Source organism: Papio anubis, chromosome 17, assembly GCF_008728515.1.
Source record: "Papio anubis isolate 15944 chromosome 17, Panubis1.0, whole genome shotgun sequence".
Taxonomy (NCBI): domain Eukaryota; kingdom Metazoa; phylum Chordata; class Mammalia; order Primates; family Cercopithecidae; genus Papio; species Papio anubis.
In genome coordinates, this window is record NC_044992.1 from 24,681,111 (window position 1) to 24,703,612 (window position 22,502).

General features: G+C 43.0%; 1 protein-coding gene across 2 annotated transcripts in view; it reads left to right on the forward strand.

Annotated features, from left to right (window-relative positions):
- Nucleotides 1–438: 438 nt before the first annotated feature.
- ATAD5 (ATPase family AAA domain containing 5) overlaps nucleotides 439–22,502 on the forward strand; it is a 91,215-nt gene continuing 69,151 nt past the window's right edge. Inside the window, exons 1-6 of one of the 2 annotated variants that reach the window (XM_009190072.4) lie at nucleotides 439–943; nucleotides 2,989–4,883; nucleotides 6,108–6,216; nucleotides 11,344–11,508; nucleotides 15,231–15,357; nucleotides 15,840–15,921. In XM_009190072.4, coding sequence (XP_009188336.2) covers nucleotides 878–943; nucleotides 2,989–4,883; nucleotides 6,108–6,216; nucleotides 11,344–11,508; nucleotides 15,231–15,357; nucleotides 15,840–15,921 — 2,444 coding nt within the window. In that variant the 5' untranslated portion in view covers nucleotides 439–877. The remainder of the gene's footprint in view (nucleotides 944–2,988; nucleotides 4,884–6,107; nucleotides 6,217–11,343; nucleotides 11,509–15,230; nucleotides 15,358–15,839; nucleotides 15,922–22,502) is intronic. The other variant, XM_003912574.5, reaches the window with a different exon arrangement.

A 22,502-nucleotide genomic window follows, 5' to 3' on the forward strand; every position in this document is an offset into this window, starting at 1 on the left:
GATGAAGCAATGACTGCCTTTCTCGGCTGTTCCAGAGGACGAAATCCACAGAAGAAATGCCTCCTTAGTCGAATAGGTACTTCGACTTTTACAGGTATAAAAGTCGAATTTCGGATCCTGAGTGGACGTATATTGAGGTAGAAGGCTCGACCAAATATTAGCATTTTATTGTGCATGGTAACAATGTAAATTATTTCCTTTTTCTGCATTTTCCTCTTTAAAGAGGGACTAGCCTAGGGCGTTAAGAGTCTAAATTTTAATTCTGTCAACAACTGACTAGGTGACTTAGTGAAATCACGTCCTCAACGGTGAAACTGATAGTACAGAAGTTCAAATTTCCAAATTCCCGGGTTGGCTTTCAATTCCACCATGCGATGGTTCCGCCCCCCGCGAGTTCGCCAAGGGAGTTATTTTGGCCCTCTCGGCTCACCGTCCGCGCAGCCTCCAGACACAGCCGTAAACTCCGCCCCTTGCGCTCAGGACGGCGCGAAAACCCAATTGACAAGAATTCCCTCCGAAGCTCTGTGGTCCGATCTGCGTTCCGCTTGCTTTCCCCGCCCAGGCCGGGTCCCGGTCCCGAGCGCTCAGCCTGGAGCGCCGGTTTCGAGGGCACCCTACATACACTGGCCGTGCCTCAGGGATCTCGCTGCCCGCGCTTTCTCATTGCCTCTTTCCGTGTTCGACTCGGCTGATCTGGGCCCAGCCTCCGCTCCGGCTCCCTGTCGGTGGGCGCGGGGGAATCCTAAACGGATTCCCAGAAACTTGCAGAATCCCAGAAACTTGCTCCTACTGGAGCGGGCCAGCCTCCATGGCCTCCAGGCAGACCGGGCTGGACCGCGTAAGGTCCTAGGAGACGGGATTCCGGGAAACGGGGAGTATGGTGGGGGTCCTGGCCATGGCGGCTGCAGCTGCTCCCCCTCCCGTGAAGGACTACGAGATTGAGGTGAGGTTGAGTCGAGGATCTGTTGAGTTCCTTCCTCTGTCTTTTGGGGGATTGGGAGGTGGGTCTGGGGGGAGGTGATCCTGACTTTCCCTCTGTAAGGGGAAAGGTGGGACATTGTGAGGACCCACAGCTGTGACACATTTTGTGCAGCGGTTGCCAGAGCGTGTCGTTTTTTAGAGTCGTGACAAGTCCCGATAAACATTTGGATTGTGAGATATTTGCGGGGCACAGTAAATTGGGGACTTAAGATAACACGGCCAGTTCCCAGATCCCGAAATGTTGGTGGAACGTGATGTTTTGTGCTTCTGGCATGTCACAGAGGATCCCAGGGTCAAGTTCTGGGTTCGTGATATGGAATCACTGAACTTTAGCTCTGAAAAAGATCTTCAAGTTCAACTAGTTCATACATCCATCTGTGCTTGGAATGCCACTTTTTTTGGTCTACTTCGTTGTTATGCTGATATTCCTTTGCTAAATCAAGGCAGTTAGTTACTCAGCTTGTCTTCTGGTACTTGATGTACACAGTTCTTGATTTTTATGTGGTCTGTTTTATCAATCTTTCCGTTACAGTTTCTGGTTTTGGTGCCCTAATGCTAAGAAACCCTATTTCATAATAACGATACTTACCATTTAGTATGGTAAGGGTAAAAACCTTATGCACATTATTTTGCTTAATAGCAACCCTATGGTCTATTATCTGTATTCTACAAATGAAAGAAGGTAAAAAGTAGCTAAAAGTAAGTTAAATTTTTTGAAAAAGTAAATGGAAAAGTTAAAAGTAATTTGCTTAACATTTTACACCAGTAAATGTCAGAGCCAGCATTTAACTTAGATTTGCCTGACTCCGGAGCCTATGTATGTTGCGTTTGATACAATTGCAGTTTTATTTATTATTATTATTATTATTATTATTATTTTGAGAGGGAGTCTCGCTCTGTCGCCCAGGCTGGAGTGCAGTGGCCAGATCTCAGCTCACTGCAAGCTCCGCCTCCCGAGTTTGCGCCATTCTCCTGCCTCAGCCTCCCGAGTAGCTGGGACTACAGGCGCCCGCCACCTCGTCCGGCTAGTTTTTTGTATTTTTTAGTAGAGACGGGGTTTCACCGTGTTAGCCAGGATGGTCTCGATCTCCTGACCTCGTGATCCGCCCGTCTCGGCCTCCCAAAGTGCTGGGATTACAGGCTTGAGCCACCGCGCCCGGCCACAATTGCAGTTTTATAAATAATAATTCAATGGCGTTTTCTAATACACGTATGATTTCTTTTTCTTTCTTTCTTTTTTTTTTTTTTTTTTGAGACAAGGTCTTGCTCTGTCACCCAGTCTGGAGAGCAGTGGCACGATCTCGGCTCATTGCAACCTCTGCCTGGCAAGTTCAGTGATTCTTCTGCCTCAGCCTCCCAAATAGCTGAGCCACTACGCTCAGCTAATTTTTTGTATTTTTAGTAGAGATGAGGTTTCACCACGTTGGCCAGGCTGGTCTCAAATTCCTGACCTCAAGTGATTCACCTGCCTTGGCCTCCCGAAGTACTGGGATTACAGGTGTGAGCCACCACGCCTGGCCAAGTTTAACTTTAAAGCTTGTTTTCTTTCTAATATATCACGTTTTTCACCTAAAGAAGGCTTCCTTTTTTTAATCCTATTACGTAAACCATTAGATCCATGTTTAAAATTTATATTTTGTAGGCCGGGCGCGGTGGCTCAAGCCTGTAATCCCAGCACTTTGGGAGGCCGAGACGGGCGGATCACGAGGTCAGGAGATCGAGACCATCCTGGCTAACACGGTGAAACCCCGTCTCTACTAAAAAATACAAAAAAAAAAACTAGCCGGGCGAAGTGGCGGGCGCCTGTGGTCCCAGCTACTCGGGAGGCTGAGGCAGGAGAATGGCGTGAACCCGGGAGGCGGAGCTTGCAGTGAGCTGAGATCCGGCCACCGCACTCCAGCCTGGGCGACAGAGCCAGACTCAGTCTCAAAAAAAAAAAAAAAAAAAATTTATATTTTGTATTATCTTGCTTGAAATAAGTGCCTTTTTTTCCTTTTAAATTGCTAGCCATGCAAAAAGCGAAGGAAAGATGATGACAGATCTTCCTGCAAAACAATTACAAAATATTTATCACCACTAGGGAAGACTAGAGACAGGGTTTTTGCTCCACCAAAACCTAGTAATATTCTGGATTATTTTAGAAAGACCTCACCCACAAATGAGAAGACGCAATTAGGGAAAGAGTGCAAGATAAAGTCATCTGAATCAGTACCTGTTGACAGCAACAAAGACTGTATGACACCTTTGGAAATGTTCTCAAATGTAGAATTTAAGAAAAAAAGAAGGAGGGTTAATTTATCTCATCAACTAAATAGTATTAAAACTGAAAATGAAGCTCCAATTGAAATTAGTAGCGATGATAGCAAAGAAGACTGTAGTTTAAATACTGCTTTTGTGGAAAGTAGTACTTCTGTTTTACTTTACAAGAAACAAGTAGAGGTACTTGCAGAAAACATTAAAGATACAAAAAGTCAACCAAATACTATGACCTCCCTGCAAAATTCTAAAAAAGTAAATCCTAAACAAGGGACCACAAAAAATGACTTCAAAAAGTTGAGAAAAAGGAAGTGCAGAGATCTAGTAGATCTATCTGAAAGCTTACCCTTGGCAGAGGAACTAAATTTGCTTAAAAAAGATGGTAAAGATAGTAAACAGATGGAGAATACTACAAGCTACTCTAGAGATAATGTAACTGAAGCAGCCCAGTTGAATGATAGTACAATAACTGTCTCATATGAGGAATTTTTAAGAAGTCACAAGGAAAATAAAGTGGAAGAGATACCAGACTCTACAATGTCAATTTGTGTTCCTTCTGAAACTGTTGAAGAAATAGTCAAAAGTGGTTATGTAAGTGAATCAGAAAACTCTGAAATTTCCCAGCAGGTACGCTTTAAGACAGTTACTGTTCTTGCACAGGTTCATCCTATTCCACTCAAAAAGACAGGGAAAATACCCCGAATTTTCTTGAAACAAAAGCAATTTGAAATGGAAAATAGTTTATCTGATCCTGAGAATGAACAGACAGTTCAGAAAAGAAAATCTAATGTTGTTATACAGGAGGAAGAATTAGAATTGGCTGTTTTGGAAGCTGGAAGTTCTGAAGCTGTGAAACCAAAATGCACTCTAGAAGAAAGACAGCAGTTTATGAAAGCATTTAGGCAGCCAGCATCAGATGCACTTAAAAATGGAGTTAAAAAGTCTTCTGATAAGCAGAAAGACCTTAATGAAAAATCTCTACATGAAGAAGGAAGAGATGATAATTCTAAAAAAATCATGGAAAATCCTGGTATCCAAATGGTTTCAAAAAATGGCAATTCACAGGCACACACTGATAAAGGCAGTTTTCCGAAGGAGAAAAATAAAAAGCTAAATAAGAAGAATAAGAAAACATTAGATACTGGGGCTATTCCAGGCAAAAACAGAGAGGGAAACACTCAAAAGAAAGAAACAACCTTTTTCTTAAAAGAGAAACAGTATCAAAATAGAATGAGTTTAAGACAAAGGAAAGCAGAATTTTTCAAAAGCAGCACTTTATTTAACAATGAAAGTCTTGTTTGTGAAGATAGAGCAAATGATGACCTTCTAAAGGTTTCCTCTCTGTGTAACAATAATAAATCATCAAGAAAAACCAGCATACCGGTTAAAGATATTAAGCTTACACATTCTGAAGCTGAATCTGAAGACAGGTTGCTAAATGTTTCCACGCCCAAGTCAACCAGAAGATCTGGAAGAATTAGCAGCACACCTACTGCAGAAACCATTAGAGGTATTGATTCTGAAGATGTACAAGATAGTAGTCCACTAAAGGCTTCCACTCCAAAAGCAGCCAACTTATCAGAAAAGCATAGTTTATATACAGCGGAATTAATAACAATACCCTTTGATTCAGAGAGCCCTATTAGGTAAGGTTTGTTTTTGTTCTAACGTTCTAGTATTCTGCATGTATTATTAGCTGGGGACAAAAATGCTTCAAGTATTGGAGGGTATTTTTTTTCCCTAGAACACAGCTGTTAATAAGAAAAATAACAGGATTTCTTTTTTTTTTTTTTCTTGCTGTGTCACCCAGGCTGGAGTGCAGTGGGGCGATCTCGGTTCACTGCAACCTCCACCTCCCAGGTTCAATCAATTCTCCTGCCTCAGCCTCCCAAGTAGCTGGGACTACAGGCACCTGCCACCACACCCAGCTAATTTTTGTATTTTTGGTAGAGATGGGGTTTCACCATGTTGGCCAGGCTGGTCTTGAACCCCTGACTTCAATCCACCCTCCTGGCCTCCCAAAGTGCTGGGATTACAGTTGTGACCACCGCACCCAGCCTTGAAGAAAAAGAACAGAGCTTCAAAAATGCTTCTTTGTTTGCCACATTTAGTTAAAAATTTGTTTTAATTTTAATTTAATTTTATTTAATTTTGTTTTGTTTTATTTTATTTTGAGATGGAGTCTCATTCTGTTGTCCAGTCTGGAGTGTAGTGGCACGATCTTAGCTCACGACAACCTCCACCTTCTGGGTTCAAGTGATTCTCATGCCTCAGCCTCCTGAGTAGCTGGGATTACAGGTGCGTGCCACCATGCCCGGCTCATTTTTGTATTTTTAGTAGAGAAGGGGTTTTACCATGTTGGTCAGGCCAGTCTTGAACTCCTGACCTCAAGTGATCTGCCTGACTCAGCCTCCCAAAGTATTGGGCTTACAGGTGTGAGCCACCGCACCCGGCAAGTTTGACTTACTTTTGAATCAGTGGTTTGAAACTGATGGGAATTATTTTTTTTCTCCTGTTTCAGAACATTCCAGAAATTGGAGCCCTAGTTGGTTCTTAGCTACTATCTATCTATCTATCTATCTATCTATCTATCTATCTATCTCTATCTATCTGTCTGTCTGTCTATCTATCTATCTATCTATCTATCTATCTATCTATCTATCTATCTCTATCTGTCTATCTGGAAACAAGGTCTCACTGTGTTGCCCAGGCTGGTCTCCAACTCCTGGGGTCAAGCAATCCTTCCATATTAGGGTCCTGAGTAGCTGGGATTACATGCAGATGCACAAGCTCTATTTTGTCTATATTTAATTGAGATTCTTTATGTTATAATCATGAAAATGTTTCTGAATACCTTATTTTTATTTCAGAATGAAATTCACCAGAATTAGTACTCCCAAAAAATCTAAGAAAAAATCTAACAAAAGATCTGAGAAATCTGAAGCAACTGATGGAGATTTTATTTCTCACACTAAAAAGGTAATTTAAAAAGTAGAGTCCTATAAGTGCCATTCTGTTTCCTTAAAAAACAAACAAAAAAACCTCACATTACTATTGGAAGTAATGAGCCATAATAAAATTCGTGTATTTTATAAATTGGTTAACTACAACTCTATGATGTTTTTCACTATTATCCCATTCCTCTAGTTAATTAAGATACCTTATTGTGAGGTGAAAGCAATTGATAAAGGCAGAGTATAATCTATTTATAAAAAGCTTTCTTAGTAAGTTTACATCGTGATCATTTTCCCTAACACTGACGATCTTAGTTTGGGCTGCTGTAACAAATTACCATACACTGAGTGGCTTAACCAACAGAAATGTATTTCTCACAGTTACGGGGATTGAGAAATGCAGGATCAAGGCGTCAGCTGATGCAGTGTCTGGTGAGGCTGTCTTCTTATTTTCTCACATGGTAGAGAACAGGTAGAGAGAGGGCTTCACCCTCGTGACCAAATCACCTCCTAAAGGCGCTACCTCTTAATACCATTACATAGTGGGTTGATTCCAACATACGAACTTTCAGAGGATATATTCAGTCTGTAACACTGCCTGTAGGTCATGATTGAATTTTTCCTCTATTTCTGTAGATTAGAGACTCAAAAGCAGAGTTTCTCAACCTTGCTATTATTGACATTTTGGCTGGATAACTCTTTGCTGTGGAGGGCTGTCCTGTGCATTGTAGGATGTTTAGCAGCACTCTGGCCTCTATCCATAAGATACCAGTAGCACCCAACTAACTCCTGTATAATGACAACCAAAAATGTGTCCAGACATTGCTAAATATTCCCTGGAGGGGAAAATAATCATTTCCACTTGAAAAACTACAGCTCTAAAGGGAGAGGTAAGATATACAAGAGTGGTTTAGTTGTTTCTGCAAAATAAGCTCCTCGTCCCCACCGTGGCAGAATTGGAGTACGTATGGGTATGTGTATTTCTTTTCTTTTCTTTTCTTTTTTTTTTATTATTTAAGTTCTAGGGTACATGTGCATAACGTGCAGGTTTGTTACATATGTATACTTGTGCCATGTTGGTGTGCTGCACCCATCAACTCATCAGCACCCATCAACTCGTCATTTACATCAGGTAAAACTCAGAATGCAATCCCTCCCCCCCTCCCGCCTCCCCATAGGGGTATGTATATTTCAAAAAAAGCCACCAAGGTGACTCTGAATTAATCCTTGGGTGAAAACAACTGCTACATTGGTATCTCCTTTGCTTCTATTTAGTAGCTGTCATTTTTTGGCATCTTACCACATTCTAGGCAGTGTGCTTAGTACTCACATCATTTATCTCATAAAGTAAATATTATTTAACCCTTTTTTATAGATGAAGAAACTTGCTGTTAGTTCATAGGATGAGGAAACATGTGTTTTTATTTGTGATTCTGGGAAGTGTCTTTCCTAGAGTTACACAACTATAAGCAGTTGGAAAGACGGTCTTTAGTCCCAGCACTTTGGGAGGCCGAAGCAAGCGGATCACCAGGTCAGGAGATCGAGACCATCCTGGCTAACACGGTGAAACCCCATCTCTACTGAAAATAAAAAAATTAGCCGGGCGTATTGGTGGGCGCCTGTAGTCCCAGCTACCCGGGAGGCTGAGGCAGGAGAATGGCATGAACCCAGGAGGCGGAGCTTGCGGTGAGCTGAGATTGCGCCACTGCACTCCAGCCTGGGTGACAAAGCGAGATTCCGTCTCAAAAAAAAAAAAAAAGAGCCGGGCGCGGTGGCTCAAGCCTGTAATCCTAGCACTTTGGGAGGCCGAGACGGGCGGATCACGAGGTCAGGAGATCGAGACCATCCTGGCTAACACGGTGAAACCCCGTCTCTACTAAAAAAATACAAAAAACTAGCCGGGCGAGGTGGCTGGCGCCTGTAGTCCCAGCTACTCGGGAGGCTGAGGCAGGAGAATAGCGTAAACCCGGGAGGCAGAGCTTGCAGTGAGCTGAGATTCGGCCACTGCACTCCAGTCTGGGCGACAGAGCGAGACTCCGTCTCCAAAAAAAAAAAAAAAAAAAGAAATATGGTCCTTAGTCTTTTGGAAAACATGCAAGATTCCAGCTGATTGTACCACAGCTAAAGGTTAAGTCTCTGTGGTGAACTTTGTCCCACATATTTTATTCTTAATTCTAGAGGACAGCTTCAACTTTAATTTTTTTTAGAGATATTATGCCTTGGTTTGCCTCACGTACTACTTAAAATTGGGATTTAATGGTAAATTTTCCAGCAAGAGAAGTCTCAAATGTATCCAAATTGGGACCTTTATCCAAACTTACTTAGATCAATTATTTTATCTCATTCTCTGTCAATGAACCTCTTACCACAGGGCCCTTGTTGTTCTCTGAAGCCTTATCCAGGCTTGTGTACTAGCTCTAGGAGAAAATCTTAGTAATTTTCTGGGTGAGATTTTTCTTTTTTGTTTCTTTTTTCTTTTCATTTGTTATTTTTGTAGAGAGAGGGTCTTGCTATTTGGCCCAGGCTGGTCTCAAACTTCTAGCCTCAAGCAATCCTCCAGCCTTGGCCTCCCACAGTGCTGGTATTACAGGCATGAGCCACTGTGCCTGGCCAGATTTTTCATGTTTCTATGAGAATAAGAGTAAACTGGTTCTCCTAACAGCTCCATATTCATAACAGCTAATTGTTTATCCTTTCAGATAATAGTTTAATAGTTAGATTTTTTCTCTCCAGACATTTTTCTCTGCTTAAATAGATACATCATCTGTTCTTTTTTTTGGTTTTTGGGTGTTTTTTCTGAGACAGAGTCTTACTCTGTTGCCTAGGCTGGAGTGCAGTGGCGTGATCTCGGCTCACTGCAAGCTCCGCCTCCCGGGTTCACGCCATTCTCTTGCCTCAGCCTCCCAAGTAGCTGGGACTACAGGCGCCGCCACCCCGCCCAGCTAATTTTTTGTATTTTTAGTAGAGATGGAATTTCATCATGGTCTCGATCTCCTGACCTCGTAATCCACCCACTTCGGCCTCCCAAAGTGCTGGGATTACAGGTGTGAGCCACCACGCCTGGCCGATATATCGTCTTTTTTTAAAGGGATCACATAATGTAAACTGTTCTGCCTCTTTCTGTGTGTGTATGCTCAATTCCAACGTAAAAACTTGTTGAACTCAATATGGAAAGCACATTCTCTGGAAGATAATATTTAAATGCACATGGTCACATTGTATACCAATGGCAGTGCTAGGCCCAAAGGTCAGACTTTATTCTTACCTAATGCTCTTTTTCCGTATCATAATACCTTTTCAACCTTGTTCCAAAGGATTCAGCCTGAAATACTCTTTGTACTCTAAACTACTATGTTGTATTTTTTGTTTGTTATTTTTTGAGATAGTCTTACTCTGTTGCCCAGGCTGGAGTGCAGTGCCATAATCATGGCTCACTGCAACCTCAACTCCCCAGGTGCAATCCAGTCTCTCACCTCAGACTCCCAAGTAGCTGGCACTACAGGCATCATGCCTGGCTAATTCTTAAATTTTTCATAGAGGCGGAGTCTTGCTATATTGCCCAGGCTTGTCCTGAACTCCTGGGCTTAAGTGATTTTCTCACCTGGGCCTCCCAAAGTGCTGGGATTACAGGCATGAGCCACTGCACCTGGCCTTATGTTGTATTTTTTATGTAATAGATCTTCTTGGTCTATCTGTCTCTGTTTATATATAGGTATGTGTGATGTATATACATAATGATAGACACAGTAATAAAGTATACTGTATAATTGCGCTATACCTGTTTGTACTCTTTCTTTTTTTTTTTTTGAGATGAAGTGTCACTCTGTTCCCCAGACTAGAGTTCTGTGGCGCGATCTCTGTCCCGGGATCTCTGTCCCGGGATCTCTGTCCCGGGTTCATGCCATTCTCTTGCCTCAGGCTCCTGAGTGGCTGGGACTACAGACACCCCGCCACCATGCTCAGCTAATTTTTTGTATTTTTTAGTAGAGACAGGGTTTAACCATGTCAGCCAGGATGGTCTCCATCTCCTGACCTCGTGATCCATCTGCCTTGGCCTCCCAAAGTGTTGGGATTATGGGCATGGGCCACCGAGCCCAGCCGTCTACTTTTTTTTTTTTTTATGAGACAGAGTTTCCCTCTTGTTGCCCAGGCTGGAGTGCTGTGGTACGATTTCGGCTCACTGCAACCTCCACTTCCCAGGTTCAAGCGATTTTCCTGCCTCAGCCTCCCAAGTCATTGGGATTACAGAGGCCCACCACCAAGCCCAGCTAATTTTTATTATTTTTAGTAGAGATGGGGGTTTCACCATGTTGGCCCAGGGTGGTCTCAAACTCCTGACCTCAGGTGATCCACCCACCTTGGCCTCCCAAAGTGCTGGGATTAGAGGCGTGAGCCATTGTGCCCGGCCTCTTTCTTCTTTATCACATATAAGAAGCTTGAGGCTGGGTGTGGAGGCTCACGCCTGTAATCTCAGCACTTTGGGAGGCTGAGGCAGGCAGATCACCTGAGGTCAGGAGTTTGAGACCAGCCTGGCCAACGTGGCGAAACCCCATCTCTACTAAAAATGCAAAAATTAGCTGGGTGTGGTGGCGTGCACCTGTAGTCCCAGCTACTTGGGAGGCTAAGGCAGGAGAATCGCTTGAACCCGGGAAGCGGACGTTGCGCTGAGCTGAGATCGTGCCAGTGCACTCTAGCCTTGGCGGCAGAGCTAGACTCCATTAAAAAAAACAAAACAAAACAAAACAAAAACCCAAAAAAAAGCCTTGAGGCCAAGGTCTGTGTATTATAATACTATTTTCTTTATGGTCTGCAGCCTAGAACCATGCATATGATAGGCTGGGTAACTGTTCAGATTTGGAAAGTACTTTGCCTGAATTTGGTGACTAAAATTAAAAAATAGATTGCCAAGTCTATACTGCAGACATCCTCTTGGGTGTTTTACTCACATGTAAATATATTTACCTGGATAATTTCAAGTAAGAAATAAAGGTAAACTAATAATAACTAGACACATTTCAATTTAAGGTCCCTGGTAAGATTTGAATAACTATTTGTTGATTATTTAATGTGATTTGCGATTGTATTTTTTTCTATTATTAAATATATTATATTTTCCTGTGATGTAAATTAATATTTCAATTTTTTTGTCTAGGCAAGCAATGCTTCAAAAAACATATCGAAAGCAAAACAGTTGATTGAAAAAGCAAAAGCTTTACATATCAGTAGGTCAAAGGTGACTGAAGAAATAGTGATACCCTTAAGGCGCTCCTCTAGACATCAGACACTTCCTGAAAGGAAGAAATTGTCAGAAACGGAAGTAAGTATTATAAATATCTGTTGGTATAAATTCTCTCCTATTTTGCTGTTTGGAATGGGAGAAGGAAACCGTTACAAAGTTATAAAGTAGGTTTGTGTGATAGCTGAAGTGGTAGAGACACTGTCATTTTCAGTTTTACTTTGAAAGCCTTCTGCATTTTTTGTCTGCAGAATACAGTTTGAATCCTTCTTAAGTCACTCAAGATCTTTCATAGGCTGAACTACCTCTTCGCTTTGTTTTTTTTTGAGATGGAGTTTCGCTCTTGTTGCCCAGGCGAGAGTGCAATGGCTGGATCTCAGCTCACTGCAAGTTCTGCCTCCTGGGTTCAAGCGATTCTCCTGCCTCAGCCTCCCGAGTAGCTGAGATTACAGGTGTGTACCACCACGCCCACACGCCCAGCCAGTTTTGTATTTTTGGTAGAGACACGGTTTTACGATGATTGGCCAACCTGGTTTCAAACTCCTGACCTCAGTTGATCCACCTGCCTTGGCCTACCAGAGTACCAGCCCTCTTCCCTTTCTTCAAAACAACTCTTTGCTCTAGTCACACAGAATTGTTCATTTCTCCCTCACTGGTGCAGTTTTCACAGTATTCGTTCTATTGTTATCAGCTTGAAATATACATTCCAGGTACTCTCTTCTATGTGAGGAATTCCTACTTAAACTTTGAGATCCTGCTAATTGCCAGTACCTCGTCTTTTTAAAAAAATAGTTTAATTGAGCTATAATTCATATACATGCATTTCACCATTTAAAGTGTACAATTCAGTGACTTTTGTATAGTGACAGAGTTGGGCATCCATTACCATAGTCAATTTTAGAACATTTTCGAATTTCCCCAAAAAGAGATTCTTTTCTTCTTGTCACCCCCCAATCCCCTCATTCCACCAGCCACAACTAACTACAAATCTGCTTCTGTCTCTGTAGATTTGCCTGTTCTGGACATTTCATATAAATGATATCATATAGCACGTGGTTTTTTGTGTCTGGCTTTTATTACTTAGGATGTGTTTTCAAGATTTATGTTGTAGCCTCAGTATCTCTTTTCTTTCTGTTGCCAAATATCCCATTCATCACCTGATGGACATTTGGGTTGTTTTCCCTTTTTGGCTATTCTGAACATTTTACCACCTTCTCTTCAAAGCTGTGCTTGTATTCGAGAGTCTTCTGGTTGAATATATAAAAAGAAAAAAAAAAACAAAAAAAATAAAATAATGGGCCGGGCACAGTGGCTCATGCCTGCAATCCCAGCACTTGAGTGGCCAAGGCAGGAGGATTACGAGGTCAGGAGTTTGAGACCAGCCTGACGAACATGGTGAAACCCCCGTCTCTACTAAAAATACAAACGTTAGCCGGGCGTGATGGCGTGAGCCTGTAATCCCAGCTACTCAGGAGGCTGAGTCAGGAGAATCACTTGAACCCGGGAGGCAGAGGTTGCAGTGAGCCTAGATTGTGCCACTGCACTCCAGCATAGGCAACAGAGCAAGACTCTCAAAGAAAAATTAAAAATTGGCTGGGCATGGTGGCTCACGCCTGTAATCCCACCATTTTGGGAGGCTGAGGCGGGTGGATCACAAGGTCAGGAGTTCAAGACCAGCCTGGCCAATATACTGAAATCCCATCTCTACTGAAAATACAAAAATTAGCTGGGTGTGTTGGCAGGCACTTGTACGCCTGTAGTCCCAGCTACTTGGGAGGCTGAGGCAGGAGAACCACTTGAACCTGGGAAGCGGAGGTTGCAGTGAGTGGAGACCACACCATTGCATTCTAGCCTGGGTGACAGAGTGAGACTCTGTCTCAAAATAATAAATAAATAAAAATAAATAAAATAAAATAAATAATGAATGTGCTTGCTGATGCCTTCAAGACAAATAGTTTCTTTCCTGATCTGTACTTTTGTATTTTTTTGTATGTTGATGGTGCACTCACCATGCTGTATTATAACTAGTTAAACTATCTGCCCATGGACTAGCTCTCCCTCTCTTCCCTGCATTCAGATGTAACATTTCATGCCAATTCTTGAGTTTTGTCTGTGTATTCCTAATTTCTTCTATGTTGCCTCACACATGGTAAGTGCCCGGTAAATCTATGCTGATGACAGGAAAATAATAGACTTCATTCTAATGTATTTCTAGGATGTACAGTTACAACAGGGCTATAACCAGACTTTTTATAGCTTGGTCATATTAACTGTTTTATTTGGAATACAGTCTATTAGTTGCTTTTTAAAAAATTTCTGCATATGAATACCAGGTCATATGTTAGTTGCCTTTTTTATTTTTATTTTTTAAGATGGAGTTTTGCTCTTGTTGCTCAGGCTAGAGTTAATGGCGCGATCTCGGCTCACTGCAACCTCTGCCTCCTGGGTTCAAGTGATTCTCCTGCCTCAGCCTCCCGAGTAGCTGGGATTACAGGCATGTGCTGTCATGCCCGGCTAATTTTCTATTTTTAGTAGAGACGAGGTTTCTCCATGTTTCTCAGGCTGGTCTTGAACTCCCGACCTCAGGTGATCTGCCCGCCTCAGCCTCCCAAAGTGCTGGAATTGCAGGCATGTGCCACCATGCCCAACCTTAGTTGCTTTTTCAAAAAAGAAAGCCTTGTTGGGCCTGGCGGCTCACACCTGTAATCCCAGCACTTTCGGAGGCCAAGGTGGGAGGATTGCCAGAGTCCAGGAGTTCGAGATCAGCCTGGTCAACATAGGGAGACCCTGGCTTTACAAAATATACAAAAATTAGCCAGGCTAGTGGTATGCGCCTGTAGTCCTGGCTTCTTGGGTGGTTGAGGTGGGAGAATGGCTTGCGGTCGGGAGATTGAGGCTGCAGTGAGCCATGATCATGTTATTGCACTCTACCCTGGGTGGCAGAGTGAGACCCTGTCTCAATTAAAAAAAAAACATGAGTCACACCTGTAATCCCAGCGCTTTGGGAGGCTGAGGCTGGCAGATCATGAGATGAGGAGATGGAGACCATCTTGGCTAACACGGTGAAACCCCATCTCTACTAAAAATACAAAAAATTAGCGAGGCGTGGTGGTGAGTGCCTGTCATCCCAGCTGCTCGGGAGGCTGAGGCAGGAGAATGGCATGAACCCGGGAGGCAGAGCTTGCAGTGAGCTGAGATCTCGCCACTGCACTCCAGCCTGGGCAACAGAGCGAGACTCTATCTCAAAAAGAAAACAAAAAACAAACATGAGGCCAGGCGCAGTGGCTCACTCCTGTAATCCCAGCACTTTGGGAGGCCAAGGTGGATGGATCACCTGAGGTGAGGAGTTTGAGTCCAGCCTGGCCAACATGGCGAAACCCCATCTCTACTAAAAATACAAAAATTAGCCGGGTGTGGTGGCGTGCACCTCTCATCCCAGCTACTCGGGAGGCTGAGGCAGGAGAATCGCTTGAACCTGGGAGGCAGAGGTTGCAGTGAGCCAAGATTGTGCCACTGCACTCCAGCCTGGGCAACAGAGACTCCAACTCAAAAGAAAAAGAATAAAAATAAAAAAGAAAGCCTATGGTCATAATAAACGCACCCTGATATCATATAAGCTTGTATGATGTAAGCATGGACTCCTGCTATTCTATCATGTGTTTTCTGTTTCAATCAGATAATATCTGATGGGAGGTGTATGGAGCTGCTAATTATGTTTTGTATGATTTCTATCACTGTGATTCTTTTGAAATTTCAATGATATTATATGATTTAATTACATTTTTTCTCCTATTTTGTCTTAGGATTCTGTTATAATAATAGATTCAAGTCCTACTGCTTTAAAGCATCCAGAGAAAAATCAGAAGAAACTTCAGTGTTTGAATGATGTGCTAGGAAAGAAACTTAACACATCCACTAAAAATGTACCTGGTAATCAGATTTAATAACATTTATGATGTTTATGATGTATATTAGAACGTTTTGGGGTTTTTGTTTTGTTTTTGTGTTTTGGGGTATTATTCTGAATGTGCTGATGATTGAAATTTAGTATCTTATATAAAATTTTACCTGTATTATATTTCTATTTAGTAAGTAAAGTTATGATATAGTGAAGAGTTTTTCTTTTTTCTTTTTTTTTTTTTTTTTTGGTGACAGAGTCTTGCTCTACTAAAAGGCAAAAAATTAGCCGGGTGTGGTGGTGTGTACTTGTAGTTCCAGCTACTCAGGAGGCTGAGGCACGAGAATTGCTTGAGCCCTGGAGGCGGAGGTTGCAGAGAGCCAAGATCATGGCACTGCACTCCAGCTTGGGTTACAGAGTGAGACTCCTTCTCAAAAAAAAAAAAAAAAAAAGAAAGTAGCTAAAGGTGGAGATGGTAAACATTGATACTAACCTAAGTATTTGTTTTTCTAAGGAAAAATGAAAGTCGCTCCTTTATTTCTTGCCAGAAAAGCACAAAAAGCAGCTGATCCTGTCCCTGGTTTTGATGAAAACAGGTCAGTCCAATACAGATTTTTAAATGCCAAAATATTTTATGGAATGTATTTGTACTGATTCGTTTACTTTGATGAGAAAGCATGTGAATTATCATTTGAAGCTCTAGTAAGTCCAGTTTCAAAGTTGAAAATATTGACAATGCTGCCACTGCTATTTGAATGTCTTGTTTTTTTGCAAATGCTTTGGCCATCGCTAGGCAAAACAGAATAATAAGCAAACCAAAAATACAAAAAGCTGATAATAAATTTTATTCAGTAAATATTTAAATACCTACTAGTATGTACCAGGCACTGTTTTTGGTATCAGAGATATTATGGGGATAAGACAGGACATATTCCCTGTCCTCGTGTGACTTAAGTAGAGATGGAAGATAGTCTATGATTAAACATTCATTGGGCCAACAAATGAAAAATTGCAGTTGTGCTAAGGAGAGGTATAATTCGTATTGAGGAGGTTTGGTCTGGTTAAAGAAGGCTTCACTGAGGAAATGACGTCTGAACTGAAATCTGAAGGATGAGCAGGAGTTCATCAGGAGGAAGAACTGTGTTTCAGCCAGAGAGAATTGTCCGTGTAAAGCCCCTGTAGCTGGAAGGCGCTTGCTAAATAACCAAAAACTGATAGAATGCTAGTGTGACTGGAGCACAGAGAGCAAGGGTGAGAGGTGGGTGCTAGCCAACATAGGACCTTGGAGACCTTGCTAAGGGATTTTATCATTATGTTAAGAGCAAATAAGAAGCAGCCAAAGGGTTTTAAACTTAAATATGGACATAAACAGATTTGGATTTTGGAAGTTTAATCGGCCTGCTGGATAAAGAATAGAATGGAAGAGGGGTTAGGGTGCATGTAGGAGTCCAGGTATTGTGAGATGATGGAGATAAGGACTAGGTTGTTGGGGATGACATGCAAAAAGATTTTCGGAGATGAATTAAAAATCTCTTGATGATTAATGAGATTTGTGGGGGTGAGGGTATGGGAGAGGAAGGTATATAGGATGACATGTAAGTTCTAGTTTATGTGCCTGGGTGGCATGATGGAAGATCAGGTCTAGGAGCAATGTGAGTTCAGATTATCTTTGTTTTCTGTTTCAGTTTTACTGAGGTATAATTATATATTGTTAAGAACACGCATCTTTTTTGAGACGGAGTCTCTGTTGCCCAGGCTGGAGTGCAGGGCGCGATCTCCGCCACTGCTTTCCACGCCTCCGGGTTCTCACTTCCATTCTCCTGCCTCTGTACCTCCCAGCTGGGACTACAGGCTCGCCTTTCACCTCACCTCCCCGGCTAATTTTTTTGTATTTTTAGGTAGAGATGGAGCTTCACCATGTTCGCCAGGATGGTCTCAATCTCCTGACCCCGTGATCTGCCTGCCTCGGCCTCCCAAGGTGCTGGGATTACAGGCATGAGCCACCACGCCCAGCACACGCATCTTAAGTATGCAGTTTTGACAAGTCCATCTCATCAAGAAATAACAATCTTCCTTTTAACTCAGAAAGATTTTGTGTCCTTTTTCCTATTATCTCCACCACCACCATCACCACAAGATTACCAAAATTTTCTGATTTCTATTTTCATCAATTAGTTTGATTTCTATTACCATAGATTAATTTTGTCTATTCTAGAACATCAGATAAACTTCATGTGTATATTCTTTTGTGTCTGGCTGCTTTTGCATAGTATACACACCCACAAACACGTGCACACATACATGTTTTTAAATCAACTTCATTCAGATATATTGTCCATATAATAATATGTGCCCATTTTAAGTAAACAGTTTGAGTTTTTTGTTTTGTTTTGTTTGTTTTTTTGAGACGGAGTCTCACTCTGTTGCCGGGCTGGAGTGCAGTGGTGCGATCTCGGCTCACTGCAGCCTCTGCCTCCTGGGTTCAAGCAATTCTCCTGCCTTAGCCTCCCGAGTAGCTGGGACTATAGGTGCACACCACCACGCCAAGCTAATTTTTGTATTTTTAGTAGAGATGGGGTTTCACCATGTTGGCCAGGATGGTCTTGACTCTTGACCTTGTGATCTGCCTGCCTCGGCCTCCCAAAGTGCTGGAATTATAGTCGTGAGCCACTGCGCCCGGCCAACAGTTCGAGTTTTATTTTCTATTTTTTTTTTTTTTAGACGGAGTTTTGCTCTTATCACCCAGGCTAGAGTGCAATGGTATAATCTCGGCTCACCCCAACCTCCACCTCCCAAGTTCAAGTGATTCTCCTGCCTCAGCCTCCTGAGTAACTGGGATTACAGGCATGTGGCACCATTCCTGGCTAATTTTGTATTTTTAGTAGAGATGGTGTTTCTCCATGTTGGTCAGGCTAGTCTTGAACTCTCGACCTCGGGTGATCCGCCTGCCTCGGCCTCCCAAAGTGCTGGAATTACAGGCATGAGCCACTGTGCCCAGCCCACAGTTTGAGTTTTAACAAATGTGCATATCTGTAATTACCACCGCAATACAAATATAGAACATTTTCATCACTCTCAAAAAAATCTTCTTGTGCCTCATGGCAGTTAATTTCTGCCCAATCCAATGTAATCTCTTATCTGCTTTCTGTTGATATAGACTAGTTTGCCTTTTCTAGACTCTCGTATAAATGAAATCCTGCAGTAGGTATACTTTTGTCTCTACCTTCTTTCCGGCAAGGTAGCATATCGGTTGTCTGTTCTTTTTTATTGTTCAATAGTACTCATTATATGAATATGCTACCATATATATATTATATATATATATAGAGAGAGAGAGAGACAAAGAGAGAGATAAAGAGAGAGAGAGAGAGACAGAGATGGAGTCTTGCACTGTTGCCCAGGCTGGAGCTATGCAGATCTTCACTCTACTGTGTAACCTCTGCTTCCGGGTTCAAGTGATTCTCCTGCCCAGCCTCCCAAAGTAGTTTATCATAGGCACCTGCCACGCCCAGCTAATTTTTTGTATTTTGCAGAAACAGGTTTCACTATGCTGGCCCGGCTGGTCTCTCTTGAACTCCTGACCTCGCGGATCCCAGCCTGCCTGCCTCCCAAAGTGCTGAGATTACAGGTGCGACACCTGCACCGCCCACTGCAACATTTTTTTTTTGAGACGAGTTTGGCTCTGTCGCCCAGGCTGGAGGGGCAGCGGTGGTCGACCTCAGCTCTCACTGCAAGCTCCCATCTCCTGGTTCACGCTTCTATTCTCTGGTTCTCAGCCTCCGAGTAGCTGGGACCACAGGCGCCTCGCCACTTCTCTACCGCTAGTTTTTGTATTTTTAGTAGAGACGGGTTGCCTCACCCCGTGTTAGCCTGATGAGTCTCGATCTCCTGACCTCGATCCGCCTGCCTCAGCCTCCCCAGTGCTGGGATTACAGGCTTGAGCCACCGCGCCCGGCCACTGCAATATTTTTTATTTATTCTTTATTAATGGGCATTTGGGTTATTTCTAGTATTTGACTATTATTAAATAGACTGCTATGAACATTCTTATCCACATGTATGGACAAGTGTTCTCATTTCTCTTGGGTCAATACCTACAAGTGGAATTGCTCTGTCATTAGGGAGGTCCATGTTTAACATTATAAGAGCCTGGCAAACTGTTGTCCCAACTGGTTGTTCGGTTTTACAGTCCCACCAGCAATGTATAAGCGTTCTAGTAGCTGCCCATCTTTGCCAACACTGGGCATTATCTGACTTTTTTTTTTTTTTTTTTTGAGACAGAGTCTCACTCTCATCCCCAGACTGGAGTGTAGTGGTGCAATTACAGCTTACTGCAGCCATGACCTCTCAGGGTCAGGTGATCCTTCCTCCCACCTCAGCCTCCCAAGTAGCTGGGACTACAGGCATGTGCCACCATGCCCAGCTAATCTTTTTGTTTGTTTGTTTTTTGAGACAGAGTCTCGCTTTGTCGCCCAAGCTGGAGTGCAGTGGCGCGATCTCGGCTCACTGCAAGCTCTGCCTCCCGGGTTCATGCCATTCTCCTGCCTCAGCCTCCCGGGTAGCTGGGACTATAGGCGCCCACCACCACGCCTCGCTAATTTTTTTGTACTTTTTTTAGTAGAGATGGGATTTCACTGTGTTAGCCAGGATGGTCTCGATCTCCTGACCTCGTGATCTGCCCATCTCGGCCTCCCAAAGTGCTGGGATTACAGGCGTGAGCCACTGCGCCTGGCAACCCAGCTAATTTTTTGTATTCTTTTTTCTTTGGTAGAGACAGGATTTTGCCATGTTGCCCAGGCTGGTCCAAACTCTTGGATTCAGGTGATCCACCCACCTTGGCCTCCCAAAGTATTGGGATTACAGGCATAAGCCACAATGCACAGTCAATTCTATCAATTCAAAGTGTATATTTCGGTGAGCTTTGTCAGTTGTTCACACAGTGAAACCACCATAATCAAGATACCAAGTTATTTCCGTTACTTGCCTCAGACTTGTCATGCTCTTTTTGTAGTCCATTCTCTAAGTGGACCCAACCCAGGCAAACGCCAGTCTCTTTTCTTTATACTAATCTATACTTTCTAGAATTTTATATTAGTGAAATCATATAGCATATGCTCTTTTGTGTCTGGCTTCTTGTATTTGGCATGATGATTTTGAGATTTATTCATGTTATCAAATATATCATTAGTTTTCTTTTTTTTTTTTTTTTTTTTTTTGATACCAAGTCTCACTCTGTCGCCCAGGCTGGAGTACAGTGGCATGATCTTTGCTCACTGCAATCTCCGCCTTCCGGGTTCAAGTGATTCTTGTGCATCAGTCTCCTGACTAGCTGGGATTACAGGTGCCTGCCACCATGCTTGGCTAACTTTTGTATTTTTAGTGGAGATGGGGTTTCACCATGTTGACCAGACTGGTCTCGAATTCCTGACCTCCAGTGATCTGCCTGCCTCGGCCTCCCAAAGTGCTGGGATTACAGGTGTGAACCGCCGTGCCTGGCTATATTTTTGCTCAGTAGTATTCATTGTATGGATATACCAAAGAACCTAGAATAGATAAGATAATCTTGAAAAAGAAGAAAAATTTGAAGGCCTCTACACTACCTGATTTCAAGACATTGAACAAACCTACAGTAATAGAAGTGTGTTGTATTGGTATAAAAACAGAAAAATACCAGCCTGAGCAGCATTGTGGGACTCCATCTCTATAATAAAAAATAAAAAACTAGCCAGGCATGGTGGTGTTTGCCTATAGGCGCAGCTACTTGGGAGACTGAGACAGGAGGTGCACATAAGCCTGGGAGGTCATGGCTGCAGTGAGCTGTTATCATGCCACTGTACTCCAGCTTGGGTAACAGAGCTAGACCTCGTCAGTTAAAAAATTTTTGCCTGCACCTTGAAAATATAAGGGAATTTCTTTTTGGTTTTATTAGCCCTGTAGAACACTTGCAGTTATTCTTCCTATCTAGCTATACTTTTATATCTGTTAACCAACCTCTGGCTACGTCTCCCTCCCTCCCTCATAATTTAACTATTCTACTTCTACTTCTCATGAGATTTCTTTTTTTTTGACGGAGTCTTGCTCTGTCGCCCAGGCTGGAGTGCAGTGGCTAGATCCTTCAGCTCACCTAAGCCTCCACCTCCGGGTTCACGCCATTCTGCCTCAGCCTCCCAAGTGGCTGGGACTACAGGCTCTCAGCCACCTCGCCAGTTTTTGTACTTTTTAGTAGAGACTGGGTTTCAATTATATTAATCCAGGATGGTCTCGGGATCTCCTGACCTCGTGATCCCGCCTGCCTTGGGCCTCCCCAAAGTGCTGGGATTACAGGCTTGAGCCGCTACCGCCGAGCTTTTTCTTTCTTTCTTTCTTTTTTTTTGAGACTGAGTCTGCCTGTCGCCCAGGCTGGAGGCGTGGCCGGATCTCAGCTCACTGCAAGCCCCTCCCGGTTCACTATTCTTCCTGCCCTGAAGCCTCCCGAAAGAAGTTGGGACCACAGGCTACCACTGGGCCTTTTGTATTTTTTAGTAGAGACGGGTTTCACCCTTGTTAGCTGTGATGGTCTCGATCTCTGACCTCGATCCGGGCCTGCCTCGCCTCCCAAAGTGCTGGATTACAGGCTGTTTCAACACGCCCGCCTTTTTTGAGACAGCAATCTCTGTTTCCTGTTGCCCAGGCTGAGTGCAGTGGGTGCGCCATAGTTCACTGCAGCCTCACTCTGGTTCGGGGCAGATCCTCCATCTCAGCTTTCCAAATAGCTGGAACCACAGATGTGCACCACCGTGTCCAGCTAATTGTTTTTTTGGTAGACAAGTTATATGTTACCCAGGCTATTAGTTAACTTTTTAGCTTCCACCTAGGAGTGAGAATATGGGGTATTTATCTTTCTGTGTTCAGCTTATTTCACTTATCATAACATCCTCCATGCTCTAAGACATCTCTTACTAGAGGTCCTGGATAGTTCAATTAGGAAAGAAGAATATATTAAAGGACATAAAGGTTTGGAAAGGGAGAAGTCAAACTATCCTTATTTGCAAATGATGTATTAAAAAATCATTATTTAAAAAATATATATTAAAAAATTCTAGGCCGGGCGTGGTGGCTCATGCCTATAATCCCAGCACTTTGGGAGGCCGAGGTGGGTGGATTACAAGGTCAGGAGATTGAGACTATCCTGGCTAAC